We start from the raw sequence: 12025 nt of genomic DNA, 5'->3' as shown, positions 1-12025 counted from the left end.
AACCAAAGTCAGATGTTTTTGTACTTAAATTAGTCCAATTCATTTTAAAATATTAGATTACCATAAAGTCTGCAGGGAATAGAGATTCCATAACTCACAAATAATGGGGGTGGGGGTTTGGGGGTCGTGGGTGTAGGAGGAAGGATCAGTCAACGAAAAAGTGCATGTTTTTCCAAAGCAGGTATAGGAGGTGAAGAGGGGCTCACTGGAGCCTTCCAGAAGTTTTATTCCCTTACAGGTTTTGATCCAGCCACTTGATGTAACTATTCCTAGTCCGAATTCCCACTGAGAACTTGGTGGGCCAGCTGGTGAAAATTATGCATCCATGAAAGCCATCCTCAAAGTGATCCAGGGTCACCTCCACACCTGCACTCTCTAAACGCTTGGCATACATGATCCCGTCGTCTCTCAGGACGTCATGCTCACACGTCAGAATGTAGGTCTTTGGGAGGTGCCGCAGCACTTCCTGGTCCGCTATGAGTGGGGCAGAGCGGACATCCAGCAACTGAGGGATCTCCTGGACAATCCTGGCATTGCCCGTGGTCTGCACAACAGGACTGTAGTCCTTTGTGATGGATGCAGGCAAGAGGGACGTCCAGTTTAGACGAGCCCTGAGGGCAGTGGCCTCTTTCACATCCAGTGACGTGTGATTGTTAACTATCATTGCCTGCACAAAGTCGTGGTTGCCTTTGAAGTAGTCCAGCCAATACTTTACCATGACATAGCGGGGCAGGATTGGTATGTTCACATTTTGCTGATAAGAGGGTGTGTTAAAATCTAAAGCTTGAAGAACTGGATAAATTAAAGCTTGCAGTTTGAGCTTATTTCTTAGGTTGACATCTTGAATCAACTGGAGAAGGGGAAGCAAACACATTATTTCATTTTGCATAGCTCCTTTACAAAAACCATATCCTATAAAGTATCTTAACGTGTTACTTTGAATCTGTCAAAGGTGTAAGTGTTAAGTTTATACCAGGCATGGTATTAAGCATGATAGTTTAAAAAATAAATAATTCCCATGACCACCACCCCCATCAAGCTGCTGGCTGCTTACTAAGACAGGTATGATGTTTGCAACTCATAGCTTTGAGCAGACCCTTCAAGGGTACATAATCTCTTAGGTTTTTAAATTCCCATTAATATTTCACTGGTATCTATCTTTTCGCACTTAGCACACCTGGGTGTTATGTAAATTTTTACTCTCTCACCAAACATAAAGACTAAATGCTCATCAGTGGGGATACCCTGAGATCCTACTAAATGCTATTCTTAGGTTATTTAATCTACAAGAGGAAGAAAACGTTGTGTTTACTTTGAGTTTACACAGCTGCCAAAAAATTTGGGTGCTATTAGAGATAGACACAATTTTCAAAGAACTTAAATAGGTAAAGCTCAGATTAACTTATGATATAAAAATTTAAATGGCTGATCCATTTAATTTTTACTTTTATATTAAAAAAATTTGGGGAAACACTTTTTAAGTTTTTAATTAGGCTCAAAGTTCTGAGGAAAGAATCTTAGGAATTGGAATATAAGCAAAAATACTCCTTTTTGCAAGTCAAACATGGAAAAGGAGGAGATATGTAATTTCCATGCATATCCTGGAGAACCAAGGGATGTTAGCACTTCTCTAACACTGAATATAATCAGGGCTTTTATAAGGACTCATAGACGACACTTCCTTCAATGACCCATCTTCCTAATTCTAAAGGATCTCTGAGAGCTCTGCAAGGGCAAGCGTATGAATAACTTGGCCATCTAGCGACCAGCTCACCTGACTGTGCCTTTGCCACATGCAGTGGAGAATGTGTGAGTCTGCTCGACCCGACCATGTGCCCTCCCGCCACCAGCACCTCAGGGCAGCAGTGGTACCTGTTGTCCAAGGGCAGCAGCCAAATTTCCACCAGCACTGTCACCAGAAATGCAAATTCTGCCTGGGTCCACCATATACTTCTGTAAGACTTCTGGCTGCAGGAAATGCTTTGTGGCACGTACAACATCGTGAATTTGCTCAGGAAAATAAACCTTTGGAACCAGTCTGTAGCTATAAAGACAAAAGTTGTATTCATGTAAGGGCTCTACCAAGCTTTTATGGGATATTGAAAGTATAAAGGGAAACTGTTCCTTTTAAAGCCAGAAATAAATAAATAAGAAATTAAGATAATTACAAAGCTAAACCATTTATTTTCTTGCAAATCAAATACTTAGTTTAAAATGTAATGATTTTGTATTAGCAATGGTTTTTTTTTTTTGTTACTGTCAGCCACCAAACAAAACAAAACATACCACTACCGACAACTCAAAACAGAACTTCAAAGTAAAAGGCAGGTATTGATTATAAAGATATGAATAGAACTATAATAGATTTTAGAATTTTATTTCTGTAAGTCAGCGTCCCATTCACAGAGCCTCTGGGTTAGAAAGTGAGTCAGCACCGTTAACCACCTTGGTGGTCTCATGTTTAATGTGAGTCCATAGAGTATTCCTCATAATTTACTTGATAAATTTAATAAAATTGTACTCCACTGAAGAGGTCCATGCCAGCCTGACATTAAACCCAGGCAATGCATTCACTCCCCAGAAGATTAGAACTAAAAGGCCAGTTTTAATCAACAAAAAGAAAACTAAGTTTGCCAGGCAGCCTAGTGCACACCCTCTAGGATATTTCTGGGGCCCCTCCTACCACCCCATTTTGCAAGATCAGAGTCTTTTGGGATCCTGCTCTGTACACCTAGTAGAATTCATATTCTCTTAAGGGTCCTAGAGAACCCTGGTTTTGTCAAATGCCGCATGCATGATATTATCTTACATATTTACATGGGCAGTCTTGGTTTGGAATGCCCTCTCAGTCTGCACTCTCCTCTTTTGCTTATTAATTCTCAGTCATTCTTTAAACCTTACCTGGATGCTTTGGTCTCCTCTAAGAAGCCTTCCCGGACTGTATCTCCACTTGCTTCTGGGATTGGGTTGACTACCATCCCTTGATATTTCTATGTGCTGGTGTACGTCACTGTTCTTGTTGCCTCATATTAAAATTATTTCTTTATATATTTCCTCTAATGATCGTGTTCTCTAATATGAGGAACTGTGTTTTATTCATTGTTGTGTTTCTAGTACCTACCAATGTTCTGGGCATGGAATCATCCTTCCAATAAACCTTTTTTATTCACATGCCTTCATTTTGCAAATGAAGAAACTGAGGCATAGAAAAGTTACTTCACTTGTAAAATAAGCAAACACAGACCAAAATGAGGTAGGGTAGAAACTAATTATCTGATTAAAATATAATAACAGCCATTTAAGACTCAGGTCTTTTGATTTCTATCTTATAATTAACATTTTTATTTTTAGAAACTAATTTTTCTAAGCTACTCTATATAATGCCATTTATTTTCCCCCATCTAAAATACAGCTAGCTAATCAAACATCTTGACATTCAGTGCAGATACAATCAAATGGACAAATACCTATGAAATACTTTGATAAGTAGTGAATGTAGATCTGTTTATTCAGGAATTATTATGGTTTGAAAATAAATGCAACAATAAATTCCCTTATGGTTGCCTTATAGCAGATAAAATAAACTTTCTAATTTCTTTATTATTTTTCTATTTGTGATGACCAATTAAGTCATCCAAAATGTTTTTTTCCAGTTGATTTTTCACTGTCTTAAAGCTGCTGCTATATGGGTAGGATTCCATTTATTATGGGCAAAAGAAGCTGGAGTATGCCGTTTTGTCCACTAGATGGCGTCATCTCCCATGATTCTATTTACCTCCCAGTTTTTTGGAGGAGGTCTCAATTTTTTATCTTCAATATTACCAAGCTGAATTTTTAATTTTAACAAAAACAAACATACTTTATGACTCAAGTTGTGAAAACAAAGCCTATTTTCTATACCACATATCATGATAAACTGTTTTTCTTGTTGCCCAGATGGTGGGAACATATTCTGCTAGTATACATATATCAATTACATTGAGTTTTCAGATGCTATTTCAGAAAAGGTCTCAGTGACTTTGGATCAGGGAAATAAGCAATCTAAAAGAATATACTACTGCTCAATCTTGTCAATTAATAACGGGCTCAGATAACAGAGTAAATATGCTTAAAAACAGATTATGATTTAAGAGTCTTCCTGACACCCTTAATAATGCATATCCTAATCCCTCCCCTTATCTATGTTCAAACTGGAAACATTCTTTAATTTCACTCAATAAAAAGGGACACTATTTCTGTAGACTGGAGAGTATACTGAAACTAGATATTTCTTAGGTCACCTGGTGCAAGATGAACCTTCAAAGTAGCTTGAAATTCACCTGAGAAACAAAATTTGATAATATCTTCATAGACACATAAAACCAAGAGTCAGGAGGAAATTCGTGGGTGGCACAGGCAAAGAAAGCATACATAAACGTATCTGCTATCTGCAGCTTGTGTTCAAAGCTGTGTCCCTGCAAAGTGCTGAAAGAGGGTTCTGACATTTTCTTTTAAAGATTGCATATCTTGAATTAAATAAAGCACCTGATAGATAAATACTATTCATATTATGTTATATTTATTATATAGATTTGCCCCACTCACTGCAGGGAGAGATGACTCTGCAATGCCAGCTTTCGCACAACATGTACCTCCTACTAGAAGAACAAAATTTGGTGTAAACTCAGGCATGGGGTTTAATCGATTGAAAAAATGTGTAGTATATAAAGAAGATAATATTCCTGCTAAGCGAGGCACCTCGCCAAGTGTTCTACAGGTGTGTTTCGCTCAAATCTCCACCTATGGATTTAAGGATGAGAATGTGAGGCTCAAAGAGGATGTGCAACTTGTCTACAACAGCTAGTAAGCGAAGATCTGGGCTCTAAACTCACAACTGACTTTGAAACCTATGCCCCTCTCTCTTTTAAATATATTCTCATTCTTTAAAATCCACAGCCATATATACACACACACACATATATATTCTCATTACCTCATCAAAGCAGTAAATTCTCAAAGCTGTAGATTTTTAACATCCCAGAAACTCTCTAATGATTTCAATAGTTTTGCAATATTCTCAAAACAAACCGATTTGCACAGTGCCTGGCCTATGGTACATCTTTAGTTACATACTTTTCTTCTTTCCAAACAAAAGTTTAAAGATTTACCTATGCATTAGCTCAGGGGTTCTCAACTCTATCTACCTTACACACATATATAATTTTGGCAGTTTTTCTTTAAAAAAAAAAAAAAAACAGGTTTGAGCCCCTCTACACAATATTCCAATTCAATTGGTCTGGGGTAGGCCCAGCATCTACATTCAAAGCAAATTTCCCCAAGTAATTCTAAACATGGCCAGGGTTCAGAAGTATTATGGAGTCCATTCACATCCTCACTTTTCTCGGAATACCTTGCCCCTTTTCCCATTCCCAGGGCATTGGTCCCTCTCTCTAGCCCCTGAGCCCTTGCCCCATGGCGTCCTCATCAAATGTTCTCATCCTTTATTTCAAATGTCACTTCTTCCATTAAATCTCTGAGTCTCCGGCCAAAAGTAACTTAACTTCCTTGGAGCCTTCAAAGTCTCTCTGATAATATGTCATAACATAGACATCTCAACTTTCTCTACAAGTGGATGGGAAGTCATAATTATGTACCAAAGTGTTATGAGGTCCCCAACCTGAAATAAGCAGCACCATTTCTGATGATCTACTTACTTCATTGCCGACTTAGTAACAGGGACCGCGGAGACAGAGCAGTGCTCAGAAAGACTGACAAATTGCTCCTTAAGTCAAAGGCAGACACTATATCAAGCTGTGAGTTGAGGGGAAATACGAGTTGTTCCAAGCATGTGGAAGCCGAAGCCCTGAATGACACTACTGTTCTTAGAGGGTTGAAATGGGCATTCTCCCTCAGAATAACCTACCCTGGAGACCATGTGTACAATCTCCTGCTGTGGAAAAGGACACTGAGTTCCCTTCATGTAGTGCCAGCTAGGTGAAAGGTACATGTGATACTCTGGAATGAAATTATATTCCTATTAGATTCAGCAGGAGAGAGAAGAGTCACTCCTTTTTTCAGGTGTTTTTTTTTTTTTTTTACCTTTCCCCATCTCCCAAGAAAAGCTCAATAGATTTATCTTGGGAATATAAAAAGGCTAATACTACCCCATCTTAGAAAACCCATATCTTTAGTAAGGGATATCTAAAACAAATCAATAATTAAATCCATATTGTGCTCTCTATTTGAGGGAGACAACTCCAGAGGAAGAACCTATTTATTCTATTCTATTTAAAAAAAAAGATATAATAAAATTGCACTTGAGTAGAAAGATTGTGAATGGACTATTAATTCTTTTTTCAGGCTTAAAACGTGATTTGTGCATAAAATTTGAGGAAGGGTCTTTCTTTCTGTTTCTACTTTCAAAATTGGCCCCTTGAGATAGCTTTGACCACCAATCACTCAGCAAGGGAAAGCAGAGATTAGTAAAGGCTTGGCTGATGGGACTAGAATAATGTCCCAAAGATCCTACAGATGTCAGATGCTTCGCCAAAATCCTAGGAGTAGAGTGATCGAGCCTAGACTTGAGATCTATTTAAACACTGTGAAGTTCCAATGATCTGCTCACAACTTAAGGCTTAGGAGACACATGTATGTAAACAGCAGGGAGGTCCACAGGCTCTCCTTGTTTATCGAAACTGCCTCCGCCCATTCAGAGGCAAACCTCTCCTTTAACCTCAAGAGTAAACAGAGAGCCGGCATGCTCCCCCAGGTGGCCACGGCAGCCAAGCAGGCTCGGTGGCAGGCACATCCTTTCTCCCTGGGCGTGGTTTCAAAAGCTAAAAATAACACTACTAGATTCAGGTTTGAGTGGGAGGAAGTTTCTCAGCTCACTGCGGTTTGGGGTCATAGGTGTTCTGTAGTTGCAACATAGTCCTTTTCTAAAGCTCCAGTTTCCACCGCCGCCACCCCCAAAATTCTTAAAGACTTAAACCACAAAAGAGAAGATGGTGGTTTTTTTTTTAATGTTAGTAGAAAACAGAGCCAAGGTGCCATCAATTAAATACGTCTAAAAGGAGAGATTCACTAACAATAGTGAAGGGAAAAAAACACTTACTTTTTAAAAAGCAACAATGTTTTCTCTCTGTAGTAGGAAAGTATCTATGTGACTCTACTTAGGTTTGCTAAGGTCAGTCAGCCTGGACTGAGTAAAAGGCAAGTTTTGAGCAAGTCTTTCCTTTTTTGGGAGGGGAACTCCTGAGGAATTTAGTCTGCCCACCTTCCAGGGGTGCCCAATGCGGGTGTGGAGCAAGGATTTCTCCACTCGCTCCTGACCCTAAGGAAGAGCAGGACAAGGAGCAGAGGGAAGGTCAGAGCTAGCTCACTGTCACTAAGTCTTTTTCAGACTATCTTAAGTGTACAAACAGTTATGGAGATATGTGTCCTACCGTGCCTCCTGAAAGCTCTGTGATTTTGTCAGCTTGCACTCTTCTAATTTTAAGGATAAACAAAACAAGCATGAAAGTCCCATCGCTCATAACTCTGTGAGCAGCAAACCAAGATCAGTACTCAGCGTCTCTTCTGTCCACACCCGCAGTGTTCTTTACAGCTCTGTGAAGTTTTAAGTTCTCTACACACGATGCCACCTACCATTTGTTGGAATGGGAATAGGTCTAAAGGCATCCATATAAAATGGAGAGTTTATGAGTGTAGTAAAGATTTAACTAAAAGCAAAACACAATTTGAATCCATTTTCCACACCCCCAAAAGCAAGATAAATCCCTTGTAGAGTAACATTCAACATACTTACTTTATTATTATCTTGTATTTTATCTTTTTTAAAAAGATAATTAAATCTTCCTTATAACTTTTGTCTTAGGGTTCTGGTATTGTGTTTCATTATACATACTAGAGATAAAAAGGTGCTGTGTTATAGCTAAACTGCATTGAAGTTTATGAATATATGATAAAGTTTGTGAATATAAAATAAGACCTTCCCAGGTTATATAAATCTGTGTATCTTAGAAATGATATTATAAGATCAACTTTTTCATTTGTTTACCAATACTCATTGCGAGATTAATACAAAAAAACAGCATAGTGCTGTAGAAGCTACTAAATAGTAGGCATGGTTTTTACCTATTTTTTGTAACTCAAGGCTTTTACCTCCCTCGGTTACTCGGTCTGTCCTTATACCCTTGAGCCAGCACCAGTGACGTGACTCGAGGAGTCTCCACCCCTGGTCTCATATCCTATGAGATGACTCCATCACCAGCGCTGTCCCCAATCCTTGTCCATCATCTTCCCCAATGCCACAACCCACATGAAGAGAAGCCAAGACACCACTGCCCACTCCCGTGAGCCTCAAGGATAAGGAACAGCTGGCTGCAGACAGCCTCTCTGCTAGAAGGTGGAATTCCAGGAGAAGCAAGAGTCCACCATCCTCCTGAAGCCCCTCAGGCTCAGCGCCTTTACTTCTGCTCTCCTCAGTCACCCCCGGACTTTCTATCCCATCTGTCTTCTCTCGCATTTCATTCCCATAATGCTCTCTGCCCCCTCCCTTCCCTCCTACGCCCTCTCAGTACACAACTTTGGACTTCCATGGCCAACTCACTCTGTCTAACTAGGTTCTGCTCATCTTCAGGGGCTTGGTCCAAACATCACTTTCTTTAAGATGCCTTTTCTGTCCCTTTAAACTAGGAAAGGTCTTGCCTATTAGATGCTTCCATTACTACTTCCCTTCTATTTCACATCACTTCTCACACTTAATATGACTTGTTCAAGGTTTGCTTTCTCATCTAGACGGTAAACTCGATAAGGGCAGGAATTAAATCTGTCACCAGAATTTAACATAGTAATTGGTATACAATAGAAATTCAATTAATATTTATGGAATAAAAGAAAGAGGAAAGAGCCAGTGAGAAGAATTATGTTCCCAAGTTTGATCTCTGAACATACTTTCCAAGAGAAACAACAAGATCATGTGATGTTAGCTATGCCTTAACTAGAGCATAGGCTCTCTGTGGGCTGGCCCAGATCCTAACAAGGACTATCATCTCATTATTTCTGCAAAAAAAAAAAGTGCTGAGTTCCAAACACACATTTGTAAGTTGACCTTCTCGTTCTATAGACTAAAGCACTAACCCCCCAGACTTGTCTTGTGCTTTTGAACATCAGAAGTCCTTTGATATCAGTTGTTTAAACTGATTCTCATGACAACTCTCTGAAGTCATTATCCCTACTCAACATATATTTTCTTAGAATGCACACTCTAAGCCTTGTACTAGGTGCTGGACACACAAAGGAAGGAAAGAAGACATGATCCTGTTCCCCGAATTTTTTTTTTTTAAAGAGACAAGGTCTCACTATGTTGCTCAGGCTAGTCTCGAACTTCTAGGCTCACACAATCTTCTCACCTTAGCCTCCCAAATAGCTGGGACTACAGCCACATGCCACCACACCTGGCCCTTTTCCCAGTAGCTCAAAACACACACGAAGGATTCTGAACCCCTTTTGACATGAGTTTAAGTGGCTTGCCCGAGCTCACCATTATGAGTCATGGTCCTTGATGGCTGCTCTGTGATGTCTCCCATCTGGATGCCACACTGTGCAGATTAGGCACAGTGGAAAGAGAAGATGAAAGCAGTCCCTTCTATATTTTAGTTCTTTTTAAAAAAATCTCCTTAAAAACATCTTATCCATTCTTTTGTGGCTTATGATAAGCCTAGACTCAAAAGAACCTGTTTTACTTGAGACAGATGTTGATAGGCAGAGAAGGGATGTAGGAACAGCTCCGGGGCATGTTGCCAATTGCTAATACTGAAGCCCTGGAGGGTAAGTCCTGTGTGGTGAATAAAGAATCCGAGTGAAGTAAGCCCAGCTTCCATCCTTTACTCAGGCCTGCAATAAGCTAGGGCTACATGGGAAACCACCCCTGTGCTCCTGAAGCTTGTCCCTCAATACCCAGCTGGAGGGCCTTGCCCCATGATGGGGCTTCACTGCTTAAGCAGCGCCTGGTTTCCTGTGGCCAGCTGCCACGATCATTTCCTTGAAGGTTCCTGTATTACCAAACTGCACTGAGAGGCCTTGAGTGATCTGGGAGGCCCAGCGGAGAGTCTGGAAAGGCCTGGGAGCTGTCCAGAGCTGTCTGGAGCCAAATCTGCTAAGGCGGCCACAGCACCACTCTGTGTGATCCTAGGGTTTTTGTCTGCAAGGTCAGAACAGCCCTTCCAAGAGAAGGCAGAAGAAAGGATTCTTTTAGATCTCAGACCTGGAGTGGGAGCAAGGAGGAGGTAAGCCATCAACAGGCAAGCAGGTGACAGAGAGGCAGGGGAAAGGGATAACTGAGTGAGCTTGGGGCATGAAAAGTGGTTGATGGCATTGCCCTGTCACTCAGCATCTCAGCTTCCTTCAATATTGGCTTGATAATGGGTCAAAAAGGTATCGGCACCTCGGGAGCTATCTGATCTGGGTTCAATGCCCCTAGCCCATCCATGTGACTAGCTAGCTATTTGGCCTCATGCAAATTATTTAGCTTCTTGGGTCTCAGTTTCCTCGTTTGTGAAAAAGATATCAAAATATTATCTTGGACACTATATTGAGAATTAAATAAGATGCTTCATTCATTCATTTCATAAATATTTACTGAATACCCATGATATGCCAGGGATGTTTCCAGGCACTAATGATTCAGCAATGAATAAAACAGACAAAAATCCTTAAAATTATTGCCTTTATGAAATTCAGGTTGTCTATTTCCACTTACTACAATAAATACATAATAAGTTAATTTTCTTGCTGAGCTTCATGGGAAAAAAACCCACATAATAAGTTAAATATATGGTCTGTAAGACATTGATGATAGCTTTGGAGAGAAATAAAGCAAAGGAAGGTGGGCTACAATTTTACATGGGCTTGTCAAGGAAGGCCTGGCTGAGAGGATGGTATCTAAACAAAGACCTAAAGGAGGACAGACACATATGCAAAAGCTCTTGCACAATGCATGGAACATCATGTTTTTTGTATTGTTACTATCACTATAATTGTTATAAATATTATCCATATACTTCTTAGTTGCCCAGAAAAGTGGCTTACGTGGAACTGGTTGAGATAACTCAAACTATTAATATTACTACTACTACTACTAACTATGCCTTTAAGATTTATTGAACACTTACTTCTATTCCCAGGGTCCAAGTTGTAGAATCTGACTTTAAGAGAATAACGTTTCCAACTATTGGCTGTAAGAGAGATTCTCTTAAGATCCTGATTGCTTTTTAGATTAAAAAAGTTAGTATCAGGCTTTTATGTTCCAGGTAACTGATTGTACATTTTTCTAGTTTTTCAGTTAATTCCTTTTCCAGGAACTTTCAAAACTAAAAATAAAAAAGGTAATTCAAAGCGTTATAAAGCTAGTTCAAGAAAGTTTTTTACATCAGAAATCACTTCTTTCTGATTATGTGGACTGTGACCTTGGGCAAATCACTTCACCACCCTGGACCTTTATTTTAACTTTACTTTATCACTGGCAAAATTAAGTAACTAGACTGTTGTCTAGAATCCTTTCTTAATAAAATAAGATTTTCCATGACTAGCATTAATTACTTACTCAATGGAGACAATGACAGCGTTCAATTCCTCAGCCATTGCTGTACACAGCTCATCATAATACCTGATTTCTGAAAGAGACAAAGAACAATCATTACAAAACAGGTCATTAATCCCGACCAGTCTTAAACTCTTCTAAGTGTGGATTGTTTTTAGACTTGGAGTTAAGTTATTAATAATAAAAACATAATAAAAATCAAAAGTTAACAAGTATCCTTTTTTTTTTTTTTTGTTTTGAGACAAGAGTCTGGCTCTGTTGCCCAGGCTAGAGTGCAGTGGTATCATCATAGCTCACTGTAGCCTCAAACTCCTGGGCTCAAACGATCTTCCTGCCTCAGCCTCCCGAGTAGCTGGGACTACAGGCATGCGCCACCATGCCCATATTTTTTCGATATATATTTTTAGTTGTCCAGATAATTTCTTTCTATTTTTTTAGTAAAGA

The 12025-nt window shown here is 39.6% G+C and overlaps 1 protein-coding gene across 1 annotated transcript in view; it reads right to left on the bottom strand.

Moving 5' to 3' along the window:
- Positions 1–232: 232 nt before the first annotated feature.
- NCEH1 (neutral cholesterol ester hydrolase 1) overlaps positions 233–12025 on the bottom strand; it is a 43930-nt gene continuing 32137 nt past the window's right edge. Inside the window, exons 3-5 of the mRNA XM_069472927.1 lie at positions 11585–11654; positions 1873–2044; positions 233–850 (exon numbers count right to left, since the gene is read on the bottom strand). Coding sequence (XP_069329028.1) covers positions 233–850; positions 1873–2044; positions 11585–11654 — 860 coding nt within the window. The remainder of the gene's footprint in view (positions 851–1872; positions 2045–11584; positions 11655–12025) is intronic.

The sequence above is a fragment of the Eulemur rufifrons genome, chromosome 7, assembly GCF_041146395.1.
Source record: "Eulemur rufifrons isolate Redbay chromosome 7, OSU_ERuf_1, whole genome shotgun sequence".
In the NCBI taxonomy this organism is placed as follows: Eukaryota; Metazoa; Chordata; class Mammalia; order Primates; family Lemuridae; genus Eulemur; species Eulemur rufifrons.
Note: the sequence above shows the minus strand (reverse complement) of the source record. Positions and strands in the feature narration are given on the sequence as shown.